Here is a 26209-nt window from a genome sequence, read left to right as displayed (position 1 = left end):
TCTGAAATTGCCATGTAGCATATATGCAATTTCTCCATGCTTATACCTGAAATTTACTTTCTTCTTGACACTTGCAGAATCTTCATAAGCCACCAAAAACTGGCAGTTCACTTCCTAGATCCATTAGCTTTATCGTCTTGAAAGGATTTTCCCTCCTTCTTGCCATCAGCCCTGTTACACTCAGAGCAGGCTGACCCCTGGGAGCCCAGAGCCCTCCCTGTGCTCATGGGCTTGGTGGGTTCCTCGCTGAGCCAGACGGGGTCCCTGCACCCCAACAGCCAGGGGCTTCCTCCTTCCCTAAAGCTACTTCCAGCCTAATGATCAGCAGGTACATCCCAAACAATTAATACCCTCAGCGAACCCCAAGCACGTTGCAGCAGGTTGAGCTAGGGGATGCTGCTGGTTGAGGGGCTTCGCAGTGGGCCTTTGCCTGATTATCAACTTGACAAATATTCATAAATAGAGAAAAAAAAATTACTCAAATATGTTTACTTATAAATTTCAGATAAATACCTTCTGTTCTAGTTCTGTTTTAACGGATTTGTTTGGTTGACTGGGCAGGAGGGGGTTTTCCCCAGGCAGGGTGATGGCAGTGGACAGTTTCTGTTGAGCACGCAGGTTAAATTTAGTGGGTTGTATACAAATTTACTTAGGTATTAGGGCTTGCCAATGAAAAAAAAACAAAGAAAAAAAACAAAACACCCCCCCCCCCCAAAAAAACCCCAAAAATTTAAGTGCTCAATTAACAGAGTGCTTAAAAGTACTCTCAGATGCAGGTTTGCTGTGACAAACTTGAGAAAGAAATGTTCCTTTTGTGTTCTGTTTCCACCCCTCCCTTTGCTTTGTGAATTTTACAGTGATGATAAACATGAAAATATACAATGAAATTCTCACAGAGCAACATTTCACCATAATAAGAAATTCAGCAGTGCTTTCTTCTTACCTATTCATCTTTTTCTGCATTCAAATTAGAGTCAATTAAAAGAACAAACTTGATTGCAATAATTTTTTCTCACTTGACTTTAATAAGCTTGTAATTTTTCTTGGATCATTGCCAAAGCCTATTTCAAATGGCAATTGGACATAAAAATTGTATTCATGCTGTTTTTTTATCATCCATTTCACGACAGTCTGTTAACAAGGATTTTCACCTGTGACTTTTTTTGTGTTTTTTTTTTTTCTGGCGCTTTTTGGAGTGAACTGAAAAAGAATTTTTCAAGACAGAAAATTAAATTCTGGCAAATATCTATTTTAAAAACAACCATCCCTCATTTGAAATGTTTGTATATATAGCAAAAAAAGACATGATCATTGCTCCTAAGGTTGATTTTTATATATGAAGTGCTTGGTGAAAATTTGATGTAATAGTCTCTCTCTCCTAATCAAAGTGTTTTTCTGTGATCAATCAGATGCTACAAAACTTGTTGTTACTCCGAAGAACCCCCGAGTGTTGAAATCACATTCAATTTTATTGAAATGTCAGTCTGAGTATGATTCACACTTGAAACACAGTTTTAAATTATCCTGGAGGAAAGATGGAGATGAGCTGCCAGTCAAGAGCACGGAAGATGGCAGGTAAGCAGGGAAGAAACAAGAGTTTCCTTGATCTCAGCTGAATAATGCTGTATGGTGCTGGAACATGAGTTTCAATAAACATGAGACTTAATAGCTTGAAATGCAAATTTATGTCTGCAACAATTCTTCATGCGCAATGTGAATAGATCTGCATTTTATATACATATAAATATAAATGCATCTATACGTGTTTTGAGCCACAGTTGGCAAATGATTTTGTTTTTTATTAACTCTCTCACCATCGCAGCAGAATATTGCATAAATGTTGGGTGAACCCAAAAATACTACCCTAGCCCCAGTGCAGTCAACAGGGGTTCTGTTTCTCCACTTCAGTGGAACTATTATTTTGTGTGTTTTATACCTGTTTGGCCCAAGCAAGTCCTTGCAATGTTAAAATGAATGTAAAACTGATTTCTGGGATTCTCTGCCTAAAATTGTACACATGAAAAGCAACGAGTTTTTCCTGTGTATGAGTTTAGGACTTGCAAGTGCAGGCTGGATTTTGCCCTACTCTGGTGTTCCCATTGACCTTAAGGGGATGGAGCTCATCCTTTATTCCATATGAAGGGTCCCACAGTGGGCAATCAGATGTCTTTATTAATTACTACAGAAGAGAGACGGTTTCCTAAATAGTGCGGTGCTGGAGAGGTTGAAGATCCTGCTGAGGCCACGTAGTGTGGGGAGGTAGCGCCAAGCAAATGCCATGTCTGCAATGGAGCCCATGCGCCTGGGCTAAGGCCAACTTCCCCTGGTGCATTGGACATCACACAAGTGGGTTGGGAATGCTCAGTTTTACTCAACCCGTTCAAAAAATTCAGACATAAAGCCCATGTATTTGCCTCATTAATGGTGCGCCAAAATCCTATGTTCCAGAGGCTCAGCCGATGCATATCAATGTGGCTCTTTTCAGACCAAGAGAGACACGCCAACTTCCAGCCATGGAGGCTAAATTCGGACAAAATACAAATAATTGTCTACAGCACAGTGTGTAATACAACTGCAATTATGTTTTAAAGTAATAGGCCTAATGTGCAATTATGTTAGTCAGAATGTCCTGTTACTAAGTTTTTTGTGAACAAGTTTTTGGAGAACAACTGTGTCTGCCTGTCATAGGCTTCTCTTACAGGTTTTTCTCTTCCTTATTTGTATGTACCCTTTTTTTTTTTTTTTTCCCCCCCTGTAGGGTAATTCTGGACAGGGATACGCTGTTCATATCCAGCGTGACGCTGGAGGATCAAGGAGTTTACACATGTGTGGCGAGCACTTCTCTGGACAGTGTCACAGCCAAATCGCAGTTAATCGTTCTCGGTAAGAGGATATTTTACTGGGGTGCAGGCAGCTCGTGCAGGACATAATGCCATTGCAGCACTTCTGCTTATTTGCTTCCTCTGCCCAGTTCAGTTACAGAACCTCAATAACCCAATTTCACAGAGGCGCAATGTACCTCTCACTTGTTAACCTCAGTGGTGCTACCCTTGTATCTCCTGGAATGGGGATGCCGACGCAAGCATTTCATTTATATTTGATCAGCTCTTTGTTATACCTAAGACGAGGCAGCCTTTTTTTCTCAGTTCAGGAGTCACCCACAGTGTCTGGAGGAGCCTGCCCAGGCTGGAAGGTGTAATAGCCTATTAAGAATGGCTCTGCTTCTGCTTTGACGTCCTTGGCCAGTCCTTCACCCCACTTTACTAGAGATTTGCACACGAATTACAGCTTGGACTCTTTTGATGAAGAAAGACATAAGGCCAGTATTTAGATGTCCTAATCCTCTAAAGCTCAGTGAAAGTTAAACACCTAAAAGGATTAATTATCTCTGTGAATCAGAGCATAAATTGTTGTCCAGTGGCAAAGAGCAAGTTCACAGCAGAGAAAAGCCTTGACCCACAGAGTCTGAAGCTTGACCTTGTGTGAGCCTCTTTACAACCTGCTTCCCTTCCTGAAGGACCACTTGAAATTAAGGGGGTGAACTTGTGGAGTGATGTGCAGTCCTTTGCACATGTACCTGAGTGCATCAGCCACTAGCTAAAATTCTGTTTTCTGGACAGTTTTGCATCATTTTAATTTCCTTTAGCTTCAGTTTTGCTTCATTTTACATTTTTATTTATTTCTGGCACTGATTGCAAAAAGAACTAAGACGACCTGACCTTCAAGATGTTTTCACACTTTAAATGAACGGTATTTTTCAGTAAATAGTAAATTAAGAAGATGCTATGCACATTATTTATGGTACTGTGTTCTTTAGTGCTGTATAATTCAAAATGTTTGTAGACTGCTCGTTACAATACGAATGAAAACTTCATGAAGAACTTTATTCCCTTATATAAAGGTGATTTGCAGAAGAGGAAAACCAGTCTTGTGCTCTTTCCCCCTTGTTTATTGTATATAAGAAAGGTCTTGGTCAATTAACCATACCTGTTATTTTCCAAATGGAAAATTCAGGCTTTTTTTTTGTAATGAAGGACTTGTGAGATGGCTAAAGAACTAAATATGGCACACATGGAGACATCAGAATATAGGCAACTAAGAGCAAAAGAAATACTCAGTTATAATACTTCAAAGTATTTGTTCTATGATAGAGGGATGAGTATCTTTAAGATGCACCATTGCACCTTTAAATTAATATACTGAATTTTAACACCAGGTCCACTCCAAGAATAGAAGATGAAAATTGCCTGTAGGTTAAACTGTGCTTTCACTGATTTTTTCCAAGTACAACAGAAATAGGGGAAAGAAATGCAAAGAATACTAAAAAAAAAAAAATCAACCCAAATATAACCTTCTTAACTTTTCAATGTACCCTGAGATAAAAAAGAAAACTCAATATTGTTATTTTTAAAATTCAGTACAAACACAATTAATTTCTTTCACAATGACAGAGACAGGCTTGGTGGTCGAGGTTTTTCCTGTAAGAAATGACATTGTCAGCCAAAAAATGTTGTTGAGACATTGTGGCAGGAGGAGGTCAAAGACCCGAAGTTGTGCAATCTCATTTCCTTGGGCTGTACTTTTTTTAGATTTTGAAAAGCCAGGGCTATGTTTAAGGAGGGGGAGTGTGTGTGTATGAGTTTGGAAGGATGAGGAGTTACCATGAGCCCCCTGCAGTGAGAAATCACTCTTTTACATCAGGTCCTATACATTTCTGTTAGCAAACTAATCCAATACAGTCAGACTGCAAACTGTCAGAGCCAGCCATAAGGAATATAAACATCTGTCAGTCTGAATCTGTGATGTTTCATAGAATCCTAGAATGGTTTAGGTTAGAAGGGACCTTAAAGATCATGCAATTCCAACCCCCTGCCCTGGGCAGGGACACCTCCCACCAGACCAGGTTGCTCAAAGCCCCATCCAGCCTGGCCTTGAACCCCTCCAGAGATGGGGCAGCCACAGCTTCTCTGGGCAACCTGGGCCAGGGTCTCACCACCCTCAGGGTAAAAAATTTCTTCCCAATATCTAATCTAAATCTCCCCTCTTAGAGTTTGAAGACATTACCCCTTGTCCTATCACTACATGCCCTTGTAAAAAGTCCCTCTCCAGCTTTCCTGTAGGCACCCTTCAGATACTGGAAGGGGATATAAGGTCTCCCCGGAGCCTTCTCTTCTCCAGGAAGAGAAAGCATTGATTCAATTCCAGGCAATTTGGCAAACCACCCATGCCACGGGTCACCTCTTCTGCCCCTGATGCTGCTGGGAAACCAGATGGTGTTGCAGCCGTGTGTCCCCCTTGCTGTCTCCCATAACTGTGAGGGGGAACAGCCTGTTTTGGTGGTGCTGGTACCCTCAGCCTTGGCTGAGACCACATCCCTGAAAGGTGAGCAAGGCCAGCAGGGGGGCAGTCCCGTGCTTGGGGCATGTATAGCTCCACACTTGTCCCTGGGAGGTGCAGTTCAGTTATCACACCAGCCATCACCAGCTGACTGATATATTCTCTGGACAGCATTAGTTGCGCTGGCAGGTAATGAATTTTCTTGTTTCCTTTTAATATAGATCCCCATGGCTGGGATAATGAATGTTATCCTTTCACTCATACTCTAAAAGGCCAAGTTCAATAACTGTCGGAGCTGAGTCACCTTCTACCACTCTGGTTTGCACCAGAGTAAATCCAAGTGGTGCTAATATAACTTTCTGCTCAGAGCAGTGTCAATATCTATTAATGATTAAATAGATCTCAGTGTTGATTTGAAAAGAAAAATCTGTTGCTGCAAGCACAGTAATGAGAGTAGATGGAAATGAACTCGAGGAGGAATATTGCATTTATAAGGGAGAAAGAAGGACCAGAGGGTTCAGCTTGGTTTTATGTAATAAAAAGAATCTTTAAAAGCAATTTCTACTTTCCTAATTTTGTCGGCTTTGAAATCTAAAGATGTTTCACCACCGTCTTTACTGAACTTGATGTTCCAGTCCTTTGGAAAATGCTGAGACAAAGAGAAATAGCTTGGCACACTCTTGACACTTCTTCGTTATTTCTCAGACGTTCCTGATCCGCCAGAAGACCTTCAGCTCTCAGAAAATCAAAACCGAAGTGTTCGACTATCCTGGAAAGCTGGGGCCAGCCACAACAGCCCTGTTAATGGTATGAAGGATTTTAGCAGCATCATCTTGCTCTGTTTAGCATTATGGCACGTCACGGCTGTTAGAAGAAACAAACCGCGCTCACAGCCGTACTTAATCGCTTTTACTATGACAGTTAATTTGTTGTAAGTTCATTTCCATCCTTGCTATTTATAAGCCATTTATACAGGCTCTGCCTTTTTTTTTTGTCTTTTGTTTTGTTCCTTTTCTGCCCCAGAGTCGATTGTCGAGTTTGAAGAGAACCGGTGGGAGCCGGGGAGGTGGCAGGAGCTAACCCGGGTCCCTGGGAATGACACCACTGCTCTTCTGTCACTGGCCCCCGATGTGAATTACCAGTTCCGTGTGGTATCTGTGAATGCTGTGGGAAGGAGCCAGCCGAGCAAACCCTCGCTGCGCTACACAACACCTCCGGCTGGTAAACACTGCCATCTAGTTTTCTGAATATTCGGATTTTTAGTGTTTTTCTGGGAATAACAGTGCCCTCCTGTGCTTCAGGGGTGTGTGAAGAAGTCAGCGTCCCTTGTGCTGCTGTCGCTGCTCGGTGGCAGCCCAGGGATGCCAAAGGGAGTGGTTGGCAAAGTCTTTCCTATCCGGGTACCTCTAGCACACCTCTTTCCTGAGCTCTGCTGATTTTGCCCCTTTAAAGCCCACTGCAGCCCTTTATGGACAAGCAGTTGCTGCAGAAGATCAGGGTTTATGGGGAGCCTTTCAGCAGCGCTAAGCTTGTCAAAAATCTCCATTCGCAGCGCGTTTTTCACTGTGACAGAAAATGTTGTGTCCCTGAAAGTCATTTCAGAGGCCAACTGTTCAGCACAGCATTTGCATTCCTTGGCATTTTTCTTTCTTTTCTTTCCCCGTTACTTCAATTTCAGGTCCTTCTTCAGCTTTTCAGCTGTGTGTGTCCCACTAATGATATACCTTCTGTTTACTATCCCATAGGGAGAAAAATCTCTTCCTCATAATCCCCCTACATCTGGTGCTTTGAAATCCAAAAGTCACAGTTTCATGTTAGCTGGTGGCTCCAACCAACAAGGGCACTTTGGAATCAAAACTGCATAAACAATGTGTTTCGGTCACAGCAGCTTTGCTGATCCAAGTAATTAATCTCATGAACGTTTTTTGTTTAGGTGTCTTTCACTCTCTCAGTGATACAGAAATAAGAAAAGTTTTTTGCATCCTTTTTTGCATATAAATGATAAATGCAAATAAAACGCAGGATGTGCAAATTAACCTTATCACCCGTGTGGTTCCAGCTCCAGACAAGAACCCAGAAAACATCCGAGTTGAAGCTTCTGAACCAAATGAAATGGTGATGAAGTGGGAGGTAAGGCAGACGTGTCCATCAGTGCTACAACATAGGGAACAAATTCTCCCTTCAAGCAGCAGTTTCTAAAGCAGCATGGAATTTATCAGGATGTTGTTTTAATATAATTACCTTAAAAAAGAAATAATGGATCTCTTGGCTTTATCTCCCCTTTCCCTGCCCCTATTTTTTAGGAAATATTAGAAAATTCCATAGGTAGGATCCTTGATGCTCCTGAAGTCAAAGGTAAAGTTGTTACTGACTTAAACGTGTTCTGGATTTCCTCCCCTAATTTCATTTTTGTTTCAAAAGACAATTTTCTACATCTAACTTTGCAGATTATTAAGAAATATAAAAGTCCTATAAAACACAGTAAGAATTCCCCAGAGTATGCTCTTCTTCCATGCATCTTGCATACCAGAAAGTGCTTAAAATAACTGTAGTGTTACCCTGCTCTGTGGGAGGAGCAGCCAGGCCCTGGGAGAGGCTGATTTTTATACAGAGCATCTGCCCTTCCAGCCTGGAGGTTTAAAAACGACACAGATCACTCAGCCGAGAGAACGTGATCTTGAATTTTTACGTCAAGAACTAAAGGAGTGTAGGTAAAGCTCCTAGGCATGTGTGTCAAAGGAATCATGTAAAGGCTTGAGGATGGTTTCCAGTCTTCAACTTCCTTGGCTTTTAAGCTTACAGCTTCTGTGCCAACATTTTGGAGAGATATATATTCCTCCGTTTAACACAAATTTCAACAACTGTGGAAGGAACATATTTTTTTGTGACTAGAATTACACAGAATTTACATGAGATTTACTTCTCAATCTGCTGCTCGCAGCAAAGAACAATAAATGTTTCCCCAGTGTGAATTCATGGTTTAGGCTATAATTACGCCAAAAGGAGATGGCCCTCTAGATCTATTGACTTGGATTGGAAAGGGGATTTTTTGCTGTACGATGTAGCCCAGCATCAGGGAAGACAACCCTGCCTCTCAGAAGAAATGCAGAGTGATAATAAGCAGCATGGGTGGGAAATTCTGCTGTGACCAAGGCTTCATTGAACGGAGAATGAACACTCCTCCTCGCCGGGAAGCCTGTAATCCCCTGCTCAGACGGGCAAAAGTAGAAGTGAAAACTGCAACTGAAGGGAGAGAATGGGATGGACAGGCTTTGTTAAATCTTGTTGAATCATTTAAATGTTGTAAACAGGATATTCATTTATTTATGGTGTTTCCTCTATGCTTTTCAGAGGAAATGCTGGACCCTAAATATGCTATTTCTGGCAGACAAAGGCTGAAAAATGATGTTAATCTGCCTACTTTGGATTAAGAGACCAGATGAGCATTAGTGACTAGCTTTTCAGCCAAGGATTTGCAGCATTAAGGAGGATCAAAGTGAGAGTCAAGCAGTGCTGTAATTTAACTCTGAACGAGAAGTTATTTTTCAGTAGGAATTTTTTACTCCTTCAGCCTCTGTTGCAAATCCCATTCCCAGGGATCTTTGCCACGGAGGTGATTCTCCAGTGGTGCCTGTTAGAGAGCTGCCCGGTCTGCTGGCTCCTTCACCGCAGTCATCCCAAAGGTCCTCATACCATCAGAGCAGATAAGTGGGAATTTTTGCAGATCCCCCAGACCCAGGTCCCCCCATGCATGAGGAGCATCCATGGGGAATCACTTTCTGCTGGCACTTGCAAGTTGATGCCATTTCATTCCAGACCTCTGTGTGCAGCTTGGATACATATCAGTTATTATATATTTAATAGGTACAATACATAATTTCAGTATTAAAAGTAGGCTATGTGCTGGGAAATACCCACAGCTGTTTCAGTTGACTGAATTTACCCTCATCGTTTTTGGTAGTGCAGATAACCAGTTAACTTCATTAATTAAAGAAGTACATTTTCAGAGAAATAGACTCAACTGGAGAACATCTCATGACAAGCCATTGCTATACGTCTTCTAATATTTTATAAATTCATGTTAATTAGATGGGAACCATGCTGTGATGAATTCTTCAGTTGATCAGTAAAAAAGAGTAGCACAGCAGTTGCACGTTAAAAGTCCAGGCTTAGTTTCAAGCATTTATTGCATATTTAGAACAAATCTAAATCTTAATGACCCAACTTGCTGTGCTACATAAAATTCTAAGATAAAACGCAGATTTTAGCTGTACTAAAAGGCACACACAGCCTTATGCCAAAATATGCATTTTAGTTGTGCTAAAAGGCCTGTGGTTTTACATCACAGAAGAAAACAAAGAAAACCTGTGGCAAAGCAAAAACTGGTGTATGTAGTATGCAGAAATATGTCTACTAGCAATTAATCTGGTTTTAATCCAACTGTTTCTCTGCCTTTCACCCACCTTTCTCCTGAAGTAATGAGATTTTTCTTCCAGTCATCTTAAAATTAACACAACAGTGAAAAGTTAAAGCTTTCTTTTTTCCCCTCTTTTCTCTCCCAATCTTGTGATACGCTCTCCAAAATTATTCCCCCCCGACACCACTCAGCTGCTATGTCATGATTACTGCAACAAAGGCAGGCAAAATCTCTTTTAATTTCTTCCACAGCCATTGAAACCCATGGAGAGGAACGGGCCGGGGCTGGAGTACAAAGTCAGCTGGCGGCAGCAGGGAGTCGAGGTGGACTGGAATGAGGAGACGGTGAAGAAGCATTCCCTGACCCTGAGAAACACTCCCACCTTCGTGCCTTACGAGATCAAAGTCCAAGCGGTAAATAATTTAGGATCCGGTCCAGAACCAAACGTCACCATCGGGTATTCAGGAGAGGACGGTAAGTTGTGAAACTCATGAAAAAATATGATGCATGGAGGACTGTTGTGATGCGGAATGATCGAATAGGGAGTGATGGATTAGGCAGCCCATGGCCAAAACTGCTTAAATGCCAGGGCTCAGCATGATGGGCTACGTGAGATGCAAATACAACTGATGCTGAGTGCCGTGGATGCCAGCTTGCTGGAGTTTGAGGGATTTTTTTGAAAGGTCACTTGTGCTTTCATTAATCTCAGTTGCTGGTTTAATCTGGATACTTGTTTGAAGGCCACAGTCCATAAGAAGTCTATGAAGTGTAGCAGTCATTGCGTCGTACTTGGCAGGGAAAAAAATCCTTAGCTTGTCAGGGGCCCGATTTAACAGTTTAACACTGTCAGAAGTTAAGTACTCTGGCAATTGAGTACAAACACTCAGGCATTGGCCAATTGTAAGTGAATTTATAGACGATGCCATGTTCTCAGGTGCGCTGGATGTTACCTTGTCTATTGAGTCCTTGAAGAACACATCCTCTTCTCCAGGCTGGGTTTCCATCCAGTGGCTTTCTGTGACTCCTGAGTGGCTCAGCCCGCTCTTGGGCCTCCCTGTGTCTCTGGAGAAGTCTTCACTGGAGGAAGGCTTTGCTTTGGATCTGCTCCTGCTCCAAGCCCCATCCCCGTGTCTTCTCAGTGCCTGCCCACCTCTGATTTTGGACTCTGCCCGGCCCACAGTGCATCATCCAGGCCAGATCAAACAAAGAGGCTTTCTCCCCTCGCCACCCATTTTTGCAAAATAGATGCCTGGGGTGCTCTGATATCACAGCAACCACTTGTGGTACCCACCCTTTGCATATGCTCTTGGAGCTCTGGCTTCACGGTTGGCTTTAATAATCATGTCCCATTAGGAGAGGTGAACTAATAGAATTAATGCCGGTGCCACGCAGGATGCAACAGCCATTCTGTGTCTGTGGGACATTGGATAATGTCACTGCTGAGGCCACCCCAACATCTCTGAAGAGCTGTCTGTCCCCTTTGGTGTTTACTGAATGACTAGAGAAGATATTTGGAGGACTGGAAATGTATCCAGCTGCAGTAATGAAATGCCAAGCCTCACTTTAGGAAGCACCCCAGCTACGCACTACCACCACCAAAAAAAAAAAAAATAAATAAAAAAGAATCCTTTTTTTTAGGAATTAAGGATTTAAATCAGCAATGAAGTAAACAGCATGGCGGCCTGCTAGTGTGGAGCGCCAAGCTTCCCTCATCCCAAATACAGGTGCTTATTGCATATGCAGACACTTAGCAGCAGGGGCTGGGAGCTCTTGGCAAAGAGGAGCCAGGAGGGGCAGCGAACGGTCCGTGTTTCAGATCTGCAGATTAATTTTACTACTTAAGTCAGACAGTTTTCATCCCGTGCAGAATCTGAAGTCTTTAGGTTGTTCCTGTAAGAGTGACAATTTGAATGGCCTTTGAAAAGTCTACAGTGGATAAGCCGACTAAGGCAAGCATGTATTTTGCCGCTTATTAAACTGACCAGCCAGCCACATCCTTGATTTAACCCACCACGTCCCGCACCGGTCACTCCCCAGTAGCAGTAGCATAGGTGCTGCTGCTCCCACCTCTCCACTGGCTGCAGCTTCTCACAGAAGCCGTCGTGGAGTATCATGATCTGTGGTAGGTGATGCGAGATCATCAGGAAAATTTCTGTGATAATCAGAGATGTAAAAAACGTTACTAGATTTACAGAGGGGAATGAATCCTAAGGTGAGCTCTCTGGAGCGCTCCTCTCGTTGAGCGAGCGCACTGAGACCCACGTTATCAGCCCCTGAATTGGACCAGTTTGTTGTTTGCAGCCTGCTGAGTGCTTCCTGATGTTTCACCAGCAGAAAGCTTCGGCGCTGGGAATGGTCTTGGTGCTGCTCAGATGGGAGAATCCCCACTGTACGTCCAGAGGTGGGCAATGGGAAGGTTTGGTGGAGCATCTTCCCTCCCCCATAGAGTTTATAGCAGAAGAGATGGTGGATAGTGAGAACAGAGAGAAAGAAACCCCACAGCGTGTTTATTTTCTTTGTGTGTCTGTGATGGATCTAATTTTATATCTATCTGTGGAAAATCTTCCTTGCAATTCAGTTGTCAATGGATCAAGGCCTCTTTTTTCAAGCACTATAATAGCTTTCTGTGTTGTGTAGTGATTAAAATCCTACTGTTTAATGAGCTTAGTTGTAAAATGAAATTGATTATAAAAAAAACTTTATGATTGCCTTCTTGAGTGCTGTGTTAATCATTTTTTTTTATTCTTCTCACTGCTGTAAGCATTACTTGAAACAGGAAATCATAAATACTGGTGTAGAAATTCATATGTCCCAGTGCACCTGTATTCCAGCCCTCAGCAGAAAGCCCTGATACGGCAAAATAATGTTTATTGGCCCATTTCACCCACTGGATGCAGGTGGAATGGCTTTTTTCTCGCCTGCAGGAAGACTACATGAACTGCCACAGCTTGAGCTGGAGAGCCAAGCCCTGTAGCTGTGAACAGTGTGAAAATGAGCTCTTACAAGTGTCTTTAATATGCAGCACTTTTGTTTTTACAGTTCCAGATGCCGCTCCTTCCGGTGTGTCAGTGGATGTTGTGAACAGCACGCTGGTCAAGGTCTTCTGGTTTGGAATCCCAAGGGACAGAGTTCGTGGACATTTAAAAGGCTACAAGGTTACAAATTTATCTTTAAATATGTGTATGTAGTTGCATAAACTACTAAATGAATCCCAGATCAAGGATAGATTGCATCTGGGCAGGCGAGAGAAATCAATATCGTGTTCAGCCCCCTACAACATTATTTGTTATAGAAATACCAATTTCAATGCAGGTCAGTTGGTGGAAAACAAAAAGCATGCTGGATGGAAAAAGGCATCACCCAGAGAAACACTTCCTAACGTTTGTAGGAGACAGAAACTATGGGATGATTCCCGGTCTAGAGCCCTTCAGTGAATTCCGCTTGAGTGTTTTGGCTTACAACGCCAAAGGAGATGGCCCGGAAAGCTCCCCCGTTGTGTTTGAAACTCCAGAAGGAGGTAAGACAAAATGAGAATATGGGATGGAGGGACATAAATAGAAATTGTCCATGTAACAAGTCAAGTTGGTTTCCTTATTTAAAGTGATTGTAAAATCTCCAATATTCATAAAATCCTTCACTAGAAAGGAGAACCGTAGGTGTTGGACCAAACTATAGCCTCATTTAACAAGTACGTGTAGAGACAGACCTGTTCAGTGTTCTTCTCTGAAAGCTAATCCCTCTACCTTCCAGTCCCCGAACAACCACGATTCCTAAGGATCCTGAACTTTGACAAGGACTCCGTCACTCTGTCGTGGGGACTTCCCAAGAAAGCAAATGGCCACCTCACTGGCTACATTTTGCAATACCAGATAAGTATGTGGTTTTTTACTTTGATTTTAGAATTTAAGCATTATTAGTTAAAGAAAAAAAAGGAAAGGGGGGGGGGGGGGAAAGAGGGGGATTATATGTGCACAGTTATTTAAAGCAGAGGCTGATGAGAAGGGCTGTTTCTGAGATCCCAGTAACAGCCAGAGCATCAGACCAGTGTGTGTTGAAGTGCGATGCGCACACAGCCTGCTAGAGGGCAGGCCAAAGTCACCTTCCAGAGCAAAACGCATTCCATGCATTTTTCCAGTGTAAACTCACATTGCTGCCATGCCCTATTCCACATTTATAGACTAATTCGATTATTTTGTATTTGCAAATTACACCTAACGTACTCCTTTAAGAAGACCCACAAATTGTAGGAGCATTTTACTGAACTGAAACTCATTCAGTGCCAAATAATTTGTAATGAGAGCACTTTAGCCACAATTATTCAGGTCTTTACAATATGTCAGTGAGCACCTCCTCCTTGTAAAATTCCTCAGCAGGAATACAGACAATGACCACCTGAGTCCTGTTATAGACTAATCTCATTGAGAAACAACTAAATAGCAGGGGTATTTCTTTCTTGCTTGCTTATGAAAGAATTGAGTAGCTGGGAAGAGACTTTGAGCAGATAACCTCAGGTAAGATCCTGTATTGGTCCCAGGCTCCTAAAACCAGCTGTGAGGCGTGGTGACAATTCAGGGTATTTTATATGTTCTTTGAGGATGGAACAGGATTAGACTGTGCCTTATTTACCAAAAAAAAAAAAAAAGCAACTTTTTTACTTATCTCTACTGATAACAGAATGGCCCAGTTGCCTTTGTAAGCAGGGGCTGGAGGCTGGATCTTCCCTTTGGTTTTGATGACTATGGGTTGAGAATGGATCCATCTATTTAGGCAGCTTGGGAGTGTCAGCCCCTCCTTCATCTGCCAGCTGTGCCAAGGCAGAGGAAATAAAGCAGATCAGCCATCCCTTAACTTGCTTGTAAAAGTTTGCAGATATTTGGAAGCAAAGCAAGAAGCGATTCATATATATTTAATGATCTAGGAGACGGTAATTTTTACCTCCCGCTCAGTATGTGCATATCTAGAATCAGAGAGCTTTTTAAGAACTGTAATAGCTCACCGAGCAGTTGGGAGATTGACATGGATGAGATAAATCCCGTTTAAGCACTTGGCAGGAAGGTGAGAGATGCTTATTCAGGCTTCATCCTTCCTGCTCGCTGCAGAGTGCCTCCCTTGCAGGAGCGCTCCTGACACGTTTCATGTTCGTAGCCTTTAGCTGCTGGATCTGACCCAACCGCCTTTTCCCTTTTCAGTAAACGAAACGCACGAAATCGGACCTCTGAACGACGTCAGCGTAACCAACCGCTCCACGCTCAGCTGGAGGCTTTCGGGTCTCAGCCCCAGCACCAAGTACAAATTCTATGTAAAGGCTTGTACAGTCAAAGGCTGTGGGAAGCCGGTCACAGAAGAAGGACTAACGATGGCTCAAGGGAGTAAGTTAATAGGCAATATGTTTTTATGTGGAGAAGCTCTAACAATAATGGAAAAATCTATTGAGAATATTCCAGGCTTGACATTTCCTTTGTAATTAGAGGAAATAAATTTGTTTTTCTTTCCACGAGAACAATCAATGAACTTTTTAATGTAGCCATGCAGCCTTCAGAAAAGTAGAGCTCATCTGTTTCATTTTGCTTTACAGTACTGTGTTTCTGTTCCCACTGATCAACTCTTTAAGCCATACTAGAATAAGTGAATTGCATTTAGTCACAAACAGAAAATTGAAGATCTAAATAATCTCTTCTCAGTAATATAAAAACAAATTCTGACCTTGCATGAAGATGGGGGACTGCCAGCAACATTAGGGGCAGCTATTTGACATGGAAAATCCAGATTAACATACAAGCTGACTGCGGTGCATTTGATCCATTATTTTATTATTATTTTATCAGACTGGAAGTGAGCATTTGTGTGCCACTTATACCCTATCCTAAAACACTGAAGTTCAGTGATTTAAAGGAAAATTGCAAGCACTATACAATAACTCATCTTTCACATTCAGCTGAAATGAAATAAAATGTACTGTGCTCAGCAAGTCTGAAAACTCTACAATACCGAGGAACAAGTCCTTGCTATTAATCAGAAACCATTGCTGTGCACTTACCACAGGGAAGGAGAAGGAGAATGTGATAAGCGAAAGAGTCCTGGCTTCATCTTTTTTAGCAATGATAACAGTCTGGTACAATGTTGATATAAAATAGAAAAATGGTCCTTGTTGGACAACATACTGTTGGACTTCCAAGCTGCAGGATCTCTTCAGTTACTGGTAAAACAAGTAAAAAAGTACTTTAAACTTATCACATCCCAGTTCAGGATCCAATCATGAGCTGTCATCCGTTTTCTCAAGCAGTGAAACTCCTCAACTGTCTTGTAGCTTCCAGACTCGCTCTAGTATAGACATACTCACATGATAGTAACTATTACTCTATCAGCATGGTTTAAAATTTATTCCTCATTAAGGAAAGTAAAACATCTCTTTTTTTTTTTTCTTTTTTTTTTTCCCCGAGCTAAAAGAACAAAATTTCACCTCATTAGTTACCTTTTCTGGCCTTCATTGGGCAGCCAGAATAATGTGTTTTGACGACTTGAAAGTCTATGATTTCTTTGAATAACCTTGTCACATTTTATGAAATGCATCCCTGCCTGATACGCTTAAAGGACAATAATGTTGCCGTTCATTTCATTCTTGTTCTTTTCTTTCCTAAGACTTTGTTTTGGCAGTGGCAACAATTGATTCTGGTGAAATGCTTGAGAACAGAGTAGTATAATTAGTAAAAGCCACAAGGGTCCAGTTCTGCTATTAATGTGTGCTCCTTGCTGGTTCTCAAGCCACCCTAAATTAGGACACTGCATCTGTCACTGAGATGCCATTAGAGTTTTGTGTCATTATTTGCTGGCTAAATTGTTCAGCCATTTTTCAACTAAACATGATAGGCTGAGAAAAAAAAAATCACTCTTTTCAGTGACCTTCTTGGGGCTTTAAGCTGTCGTATGGGAAGCAGGGCGATTGCTCAAAATTAAAACAATCTCTCTTTTTGAAGAAAGGGAGTGATTTCAAAAGTCAAAGTTGATCATTTAAAATGACCTACATAAATGACAGATATAAAACGTCATGCCCTCTACAATGAAACTCCGAGATAGACCACTCCAAGTTTCTTTGGGTTTTGATTCAGTGATTCTATATCCACTATTTTCTGGTTTTAGGAACAAAAACATAAAGCTCTCATTGTTCATTTTAAGACTTTGAATAGCTTCCACTGCTGTAATATCGCCTTTGCGGGCTGGGCCATGGGTATTTCAGAATTTCGTGATAAATTCTGCAGGAAAGTGGAGATGTTGAGGTGGAAGCGATGGATTCATTCACATTTTATCATTGATATACTTGATCTGCATCACTTCTATTGCTTTCATTTATTTGCAGTTATCCCTGCTACTATAGTCTGGAATCAGAAAGAAAAATCAATCACTTTTTAATACGTACTTGTCTGTATCGCTACTAAGAAAAGAAAGTTTGTGTAGGGAAATTTGTTGTACTTTAAATGATAATTTTGCCAGCCTGTCATTTATGTGCAACCCATCTCCTGAAAATGAGTTTGCAGTGGCATGAATGGCAGAATTTAGTAAAAAAAAGTTTCTCTCAAATAATTATAACTGTCCTGTATAGATAAATGGGTAGATCATACCCTTTCTCTACAACCGTAGCATCTTCCTCTGCAAATGAACCATTCTGATTCACTTTTTTGACAGCAGTAACACATTCCTTTGAGTTAGCAACACTTTACCGAAAGGTCAATGAGTGGATATCAATAGGAAAAGACCATCTGGCCATCACATCTCTATTTCTTCATTCGGTGGTGGAGCAGTGCCGGATTCTGCATCCTGTGCGTGTCCAGCGGCGACGGAGATATTGCTCTCTGCTCGGCAGTACTGCCTCTGTCAGACGGGGCTCTTTCTGTGCAATTACTTATCAGAGAAAAACCACACTTTAGTATTTGTCTCCAAGATCAAGTACAGGCCCACTGGAATTAGTGAGACATAGAAAGAGGCGATATAAAAGCTTTCATTTATAGCATCCTCGTTGCATGACCCGACACCACTGGCGTTGGCAGCTAATACAAAGTCAGTGAAATAAAAGGCCTCTTTCTTATGAAAGATCGTAAACAGCCAAAATAACTCAGATATGAAACGCTGATAAACAACCAAAGGTCGTTATCAGCTGTTGATAAAATACTGTGGACAATCATGAAGATCACCTGGGAAAGGATGTTTGCATTGTGCTGCAAAATAGTTTAATTTTTGTGGCTTTCTCTTGGTTTCATTCTACAGAAGAAGGTATACTGTCTTTAGAAAAGTGAGTTTTATCTCTAACTTTCCATTGTCAGGCTTACAAACTTACAAATGACTTACAAACTAATTAACTTTCCCCTTGAAAATGTCAATTTCAGAATGATCATTAGCCCTTAGAACCATAACAAAAAATAACGTTCTTACATAAGTGAAAAAAAATAATTTAATATGGCAATCCTTCTTTAACACAAAGCTTCTTTTCATCCAGAGCTACCAGTGTTTCTGGAGGATTACTAAACACTTATTACATGTTGAGAATGATTGCTGTGTGTCCAGAAATTCAAGCCCTAATGAAAAATTCATCCAGAGGAAGCCATGCAACTGTAGTTTTATTTTCCAGAGAAGCCAGAGAATAAAAGTTCACCAGTTTCATTATATTTCAATGGCAATTGGCACATAACTCCCACAGGCTTTTGAAAATCTTAGCCCGAGGGTACTAACCTTCATGACACACCATAAGATGAGGAGAGTAACCATTTGTTACAAAATAGATCGGTTTAGTTCTCTTTTGCCACAGGCACAATGAAAAAGGAAAAATACAACTGCCTTAGCCATATGTAACCACTGGTATCGTTACCAGCAAATCCCCTAAATATACCCTACTTAGTCATGATCAAGAGAATCTGATGAAATCTTGGTGAAAAGTTTCTTTTTCTGTCATTTATGCCACTCCACTCTGCTGCTTCTTCTTTGGCCAGGGGCCCTGTAGTCCGTCAAACCCTGTTGCTAATTGCAGGCAACGAACCGTCCTGCTGAGCCCGGGTGATGCACACAGGCTGGACCAGGAAAAGGAACGTCTGATGTATCACTGTTTCAAACCCCTATCATTTTGAGCAAGAAAAATAGGCATGTTAAATGTAATATGCTAAATATATCAGTCTTGGAGTACTTGAAGGAAATTTGTGATTAAATGTTTGTTTTCACTATTTATTTTGCTTTTTCCTCTTCTATCAGCCTGCCCCATTGTAGCCAACACAAAGAGCTAAAGTGAAGCAGCAAGAAATGAACAATCTATAACCTGTCCTCTTGTCTGAGCTCAAATGTCTCCTACAAATGGCAATCAGTACAAATATATGATCACTAACTCACCTATAAATTCTTCTCCATAGACTTTACATACAACAGGTTTACTAATCTCTATATCTTAAAATTACCTCCTGCGCTAAAAAAGCCCAAAAGATGAAGGATACTTGTGATGCATATTTATACACTTTTAATAGCCAGGCAGTAGGGGAAAACTAATGAAAGTTCAACTTTCCATTTATTGCAGCAGATGTATTTAGACAGGTATGGTTATAAATTAACATGTTGGCTACAATTAGTATTTAGCTATTAGGCTGCCAGCTTTTTTATATGTGTGTTTTATAACAGATGTGCTAACTTTTGGAGAACTAGCACTCTTGTAAGTCTTTGGGGGCAGTTTATATTGTTTTTCCCTTTACACCATAAGCTTCTATAAAAAATGTGTGTTTGGTTGTTCTCATAAATCTCGAGGCCTGCTAGGAATATTGTAAAATTGCAGTTCAGTGTTTAATGTTCATGCAAGTCCCATGGTATGGCTGATAAATAGTGGGGGAAGATGAGAAGTGCTGGTGAGATGCCTTTATTACTAATGCTTCTTCTCCCTTGTTGTAGATTAAAAACCTAACCCAACTGCTTTCAATTTTCTGCAGCTAATTTCCGCAGCTCACTGACCTTTCAGTATGTTGAGCTTTTCCTTATCTGTATATCTTTGCTTTTATTTTTCAGGATACTACACTGCTTTTTCTATTCCAGCCACCAAACTTGCCCCAATTAGCAATGCTTTCTCCTCTGTAGGTGCTATATTGAGTGTGTAACACAAGCCAGAAAGAAATCACATGGAAAGAAACCTCATAATCACCCATCACCGGACACCTGCACTGAATTTTAAAGAAAAATAAGTGTTGTTTAGTGTTTTGGGATAGGTGATGTCAAACAGCTCGGAGAGCCAATGGTAAATCCCTAGTTGGGCTCAGATCCTCAGTCCGGTACCCAATGCTGCTGGGTGTGCTGAGCAAGAACCCGGCAGAAAAGGGTTATTTTTCAGCCATATCAGTTCCCCTTTTCTGCTTCTGTAAAGAGCTCACCATTCCAAAAGAAGAGGCTAGCCCAAGGTGGAAATAAATAGTTCATAGATATGGAGTGGTTAAGCTGGTGTAAGAAAAAGCACATGGAACCACAGCGGTGGGTGCCGATGAGCTCAGGGTTATGCATTTTGCTTACCAGGAATTCAGGAGAAATGCTTCCTAGGGAGACTTGTGTTGTGTACAAATTGGACCGTGTGGTTATCACGTCATGCATAAGTGTTACATGGTATTTAATGCACAATGGGTTGAAGGTTCACATTCATTCTTGTTACTTTACGGATAGTGTTTGCATTAAATATGTTTTTCTGATGTCTTGATTTTAGAACATATAATTAAAATATACCTGTGGTATCCTGTTGCTTAATTTGTAGTTTGATTAAAAATTATAGCTCAGTTTCACATACTTCATTTAGCAAAAATTACCGATAGATGGATTAATTTATGCTAATAAACTATGCTTTGGTATCAGCAGTATTTCAGCTGTGCGGGTTCTCTCTGGGTCCCAGTGGTCTACTAATTTAACTGCTTATTGTAATACATGTATAGTTGCCTTGGAAGACTTATCTGGAACTGCTGCTTTGATTGTGCTTGGATTTGTCTTAATCTTTTTTTTTTTTTTCCTTCAGCTGTCAACTAAGCCTTAATCTCTGCAAGCTTCTTGCTTTGCTTGTTTGCTACTTTAAGTATTTATGGGCATTGTTTTACTGTCAGTGCTAATTGGTCAAGTAATTTTCAAATTATACCATGCACTCAATCCTTAGTTTAGATTACTTTGGATTAAGCAGGCAAACTAGGCAACTGAAGGCAATTAAAGAGTTATATTTATTAAGTGCAGCTCACACACACACACTCCCCCCGCCAAAATCTCTCTCCTGCCATGGAGGGCAGGCGCGTTCCCGTGTTGTACCCCTTGGTTGAGTAAAGAAATCCCAAATAAATGCCAACACACAGCTCTGAATTTGCTTGTATGAACAGGCTTTTCCTGTTCAGACAGTGATTGCTGAACTCTGTAGATGTCCTTTTTGATGTCATCCACAAATGCTATTTTCAAAAAGCTTATTTAATAGCCTGCAATCTTAATGCAGACAGAAATTACAGTAGGTGTTTTGCAAGTAAAAAGGCTCCAAAGCTAGGGCTACTGGAATTTCCCTTCTGCCTCTTAATCGAATATTAAACATTTAAATGCCTAAATACCAATTTAAAAGCAAACTTCAGCTATGTCTAAAACAGTGCTTTGCGCAGGCATTGTGGAATTTAAAAGGACATGGAAAATCATCGTCAGGGGAGAAATGAGTACAAATCCCAATGTTAATTTTTTCCGTGAGATGTATAAAAATCCATTTCCAGATAACAAGCTGTCTGTGCTTCCCTGCTGAGTTCAGTTCAATGGGAGAAGCATCAAACCCCAGATTATCTATACAAAGCAAGCCCATTTTCAAGTTGTAATTTTTTAAGCATGCATTAGTTAAAGCAGATCCATAATCCCCCATCAATATTAACTGTCATCCTGGGAAATGTACAAACCCCTTCATAAACATCAGGATTACTTCAGTCTCCTCTTTATTTTATCTGCTGGAATATTAAAAATCAAATAGGGGGAAATGTTTTTTACTTCACTGCCTGCTTTTGAAAATCAGATTATCTGATGACAAATGTTAAAAATCCTTGTGTGTCATATTTGTGTGTTATTTACGTTATTTGTAACTGTGCATTTCACAGGCCTTTTGTTCAATGAATACCATTAATCAATATGACTTGAATATGTACATTCCGTAGGTAAAGGGATCGGCAAGATTTCAGAAGCAGTAAAGCCCACCCAAAAGTTTCACCCCATTGAGGCACTTGAGCCTGGAACTGAATATACAGTTCGTCTAGTGACTAAGAATTGGGTTGATAACAATAGCATTTTTGAAGATGTAATTGAGACAAGGGGGAGAGGTGAGACATGAAACCCTTCAAGGTGATAAAGATTTCTTTGGAATGTAAATAAATGTTGAGGTTGCATCTTACGTTGTGCAGTGAAAGTGTCCCAAAACCATAATTTTGCTGTGTGATTTTTAAGTTGCCCCTTGCACTTGAATCCCAAGGGAGCTTAAACGCATCCCTGGTTCTCGGCTGAGTCCTGTGCTCGACGTGACACACAACAGCCTGGAACAATTACAAACCTTTAGAAAATGTTTTTCCCTCTTAAGCAATTTTGAAAGGGTAGTGCTGGGATATAATCCATTTTAAGTGTGCCAGTCCACTGGTTTGCATGTAGCGGGTGCACTTTTAACTCTATTTCTTTCGCAAAACTGCTTTTGCATGAGAGGCTTAACAATTCTCTGTTCAGCTTTCCTATTTGGCATTAATCCTTTGAGTCAACTACTCTCTCAGAATTACCTTTCCAAAATGTCTGTATTGTGCCTTGTAGACTGCACATTCCCCTTAAGTCTAAAAATGTCACGCTCTGGACATTTTTCTGTCTTGCATTTCTTTAAATTGAACACAATAAGTAGTGATGGTCTGATTAAATTAAGATTCACTGAAGAAGATGTTATGTATTCATGTTATAGTAGGGTGATGCCCTTTTCCCCCGATTAATTTTCTTTTTTTTTTTTTTCCCACTCCTCTTCTGTTTCACAAGCCTATGCTGGCATTTACGATGGAATTTCCACCCAGGGGTGGTTTATTGGACTGATGTGTGCCATCGCTTTGCTCACCCTACTGCTGCTAACTATTTGCTTTGTCAGAAGAAATAAAGGAGGGAAGTATTCAGGTAAATGGATTTATTGTCCTTTTGCTATGTTTACATGTTAATAACAGGCATCCTTCAGACTTTTATCTCTGGAGGCTGCAGAGCCGCAAGCAGAAACATCCAATTAGGATTTGTAGCTTTTGATGAATATCCGCAGAATGGATTCTAATGAGTGTAAGTGAAACTGTGCTCTCTGGGTGAGATAGTGCTGTGTGCTGGTCAGAGATCTTGCTAAAGCCTTTGACGCTGCTCGTTGAATCTTCCCATATTTAATTCACCCATAGAGCCAAGGTCCTTCACCAGCTGCACCTCTGAGCCTCCGTTGGCTGGGCTACCTGCTCCCTTTCCACCTAATAACTGCTACCTGGCATACTGACAGAACTTCCAGGGGCACGTAATTTTCAAGGCAATAAGTAAGGATTTAAGTATAAATAATTAAGTATAAATCTGGTTGCCCGGAGTATTGGTAGATGCCCCATCGCTGGAAACATTCCAGGTCAGGTTGGACGGGGCTCTGAGCAACCTTGTCTAGTTGAAGATGCTCATTGCAGGGGGGCTTGGACTGGATGGCCTTTAAAGGTCCCTTCCAATCCAAACCATTCGATGATTCTATAAACACTTTCTAGCTTTCTTAAAACTTAAGGAATGGCCCCAAACCCTTGGTGGAAGCATGCTGGTTGTGTCCAGCCAGACGTGCAGTGTGAGCTGCTGCCCTCCAGGTTGGGCTGTAGGTGAAGGCAGGTGGTTTTCCTGTTGCACCTGCGAAAAGAAAAGTCCACGGCAGAACATGGCGTACAGATCTGTGCTTTATTTTATTTGTACAGTGAAAGAAAAAGAAGATTTGCATCCAGATCCCGAAGCTCAATCAATAAAAGATGAAATCTTTGGGGAATATAGGTAAATAGGACCTGCTTTAACAAGCATTTGTGTTTGTTGGGGTTTTATTTGTTCCAGATGTCATCATTATTTAAGACATTTTTATAGCATGCAATTAATGCTGTTTTTCACTTTCAAAGCAATCCTCATAGGAGTGGATACTAGTAGGAATATAAAGGTATATCCAGTGTATTTAAATCCATCCAGGTTGGGATATAAGTAAATGTTGATGTATCAGTGGTTATTTTTCACTTGTGGGTTTTTTTTTATTTATCATTGTATGAATAATGTAAATATATATGATAATTTGGGTTCCTGCTGTAATTTCCAATTGAAAGACTTTTGTGTCTTCACTGGGTTTCTGAAACCCGGTCAGGCCAAAGTTGTGTAATATGGGGAATGTTCATTTTGTGGAAGAAAACAAAGAAAAGTCTGAAACACAGTAAGAAATGGCAAATACCCAAACAAATCTCACTACAGATGTTTCTGTAGGAGAACTGAAATGATCACTTTGGCTGATTTAAATTAATTAAAGCTTACAATATTATGTAACTGTGGTATGAAGAAAAATACATCACTATAAGAACCATGATGGAAAACTGGTGTCACTGGCCTTAATGGCGTAAAATTTCTGTTGAAATCCCACTTATATATACTACATTATTTGTACTGGAATAGGGTTTTTTTTCTGCATAATTTCATCTTTATTTAATTTTTAATGCTTTCTAATGGGACAAATATTTAGAAAGGTAAGAAAGTCCTGAGGTTAATAACTTTGACCCCTTCCTTTCCCCTCGAACTCCAAACTTCTCTTTTTTATTAATAGAAATGCCATATGCAGAAAAGCAGCAAATGTTTTTATTGTATTGATTATACATGTTATTGATTATATGCTGAAGAGGTAAAGCTCAGGTGCATTTCTCTGCCCTTCCTTAGATAATATTAGCAAAGCTTTGACACTGAGTTGGCATCAGCAGCAGCCCTAACTGAGTAATTACCTATCCAGTTCAGAGACCTAATTTGGGTTTTTTTGTAATCTTTTAATCTATGTTCCCAGTCTGCCAAATATTGTGTTCAGTCAGGAGAAGTAAGACTGCTTTTGTTGTTTTTCTGCAGTGCTATTAGGAGGCGTGGCCAGTGGAATTTCCTTTTTTTCCTGAATTTTGGTGGTGGGTTTGTCCTTTTTCATGAAATTGCCATTGAATATTGGCTGCACATGAGCAGATACAGACACTCTGACTATGCTGTTTTTCCCTGGTTTTCTTCTTTGGCAGAGAGCATCTCCATCAGTTATAGTAACAGGAGAAAAAAAAAAAAAGGAAAAAAACCCCTTCATTTGTTATCTAAAAATCAACCAAATGCTCGCAAAGCAGTAAGATATAACTTAAAGTTGATGCCATGTCCCACAGCTTTATGTCAGTTCACCCACCCACCTCAAAAGAAAAATTAAATAAATAGGCCCTGAATATAGCACACTGTTTTGTCAAATGAGTGTGTCTCTTTCTGTAAGGTGCCGAAGACTTGACACCAGCACTCATTGCTGGAACAGATCCCTCAAATCCTGTCCAGCATCTCCTTTTCTTTCCCTTTCACTTTCTGTCCATTCTTCTGTCTGTCCAGGGCAAAAAGGGGGAAAAACCAAAATACACATGTAGGTTTTACTGATGTTTACCTTTTTAACCAATTCCATTGTTGTAATAATCACCAAATCACGTATGTGGGGAATTCAGGCCAGTGTGCGTGACCGGTTTGAGGTGCACCAGACCAAACAGGACTTACCGGGTCAGATGGTTCTCAATGTACAACCCACATAGAAATGTTCCCCTCACTCTTCCCTCCTGCTGCTTTCTTGCACAATAAAAGAGCAGTTTCCATGCTGGCAATTAAAAGCTGGATTTTTGGAAAGGCGTTTCTTTGTTTTGTAGTGACAGCGATGAAAAGCCGCTGAAAGGCAGCCTCCAGTCAATTAACGGGGACATAAAAGCCACTGGAAGTGCTGATAGTCTGGTAGATTATGGCGAAGGGGAGCATGGGATGTTCAATGAAGACGGTTCATTTATTGGAGCTTATTCTGGATCTAAGGAAAAAGGATCAGTCGAAAGCACTGGGAGTTCTACGGCAACTTTTCCTCTCCACGCCTAAAATATAAGCAAGAATGATTCATGTTTAATTGTGATATTTATCCTGATTAGTACTCCACAGTTATCACATGTGATTGGAAGCAGGTTGCCAATTGAGCCAGTCAGGAACCTGACATCCAGGTAATATAAAAATAAGTCACTGCCACTAAAAGATGTTTTTTCATCCTAATTTCTAGGTGTTTTCTTCTAATTAAAACAAAACAATTCTTTACTATACAAAATGTCCTGCTCAGTCTTACCAAAACAGAATTTCTTGGTGTTACATCTGTGTACTTAACTGCTCCTCCCTGTGTTTCTTAGGTTTGGAATATGT

At 40.8% G+C, this 26209-nt stretch overlaps 1 protein-coding gene across 3 annotated transcripts in view; it reads left to right on the top strand.

Moving 5' to 3' along the window:
- CHL1 (cell adhesion molecule L1 like) overlaps positions 1-25897 on the top strand; it is a 56239-nt gene extending 30342 nt beyond the window's left edge. For 2 of the 3 annotated variants that reach the window (XM_074151950.1, XM_074151949.1), the window contains 14 exons: positions 1410-1575; positions 2759-2883; positions 6043-6144; positions 6361-6558; positions 7397-7467; positions 10006-10228; positions 12794-12909; positions 13067-13271; positions 13505-13627; positions 14944-15123; positions 21919-22080; positions 22769-22900; positions 23704-23776; positions 25681-25897. In XM_074151950.1, coding sequence (XP_074008051.1) covers positions 1410-1575; positions 2759-2883; positions 6043-6144; positions 6361-6558; positions 7397-7467; positions 10006-10228; positions 12794-12909; positions 13067-13271; positions 13505-13627; positions 14944-15123; positions 21919-22080; positions 22769-22900; positions 23704-23776; positions 25681-25897 — 2093 coding nt within the window. The remainder of the gene's footprint in view (positions 1-1409; positions 1576-2758; positions 2884-6042; positions 6145-6360; positions 6559-7396; positions 7468-10005; positions 10229-12793; positions 12910-13066; positions 13272-13504; positions 13628-14943; positions 15124-21918; positions 22081-22768; positions 22901-23703; positions 23777-25680) is intronic. The other variant, XM_074151951.1, reaches the window with a different exon arrangement.
- Positions 25898-26209: the final 312 nt, after the last annotated feature.

The sequence above is a fragment of the Numenius arquata genome, chromosome 8 (genome assembly GCF_964106895.1).
Source record: "Numenius arquata chromosome 8, bNumArq3.hap1.1, whole genome shotgun sequence".
Taxonomy (NCBI): domain Eukaryota; kingdom Metazoa; phylum Chordata; class Aves; order Charadriiformes; family Scolopacidae; genus Numenius; species Numenius arquata.
This window is presented reverse-complemented; position numbering and strand designations above follow the sequence as displayed.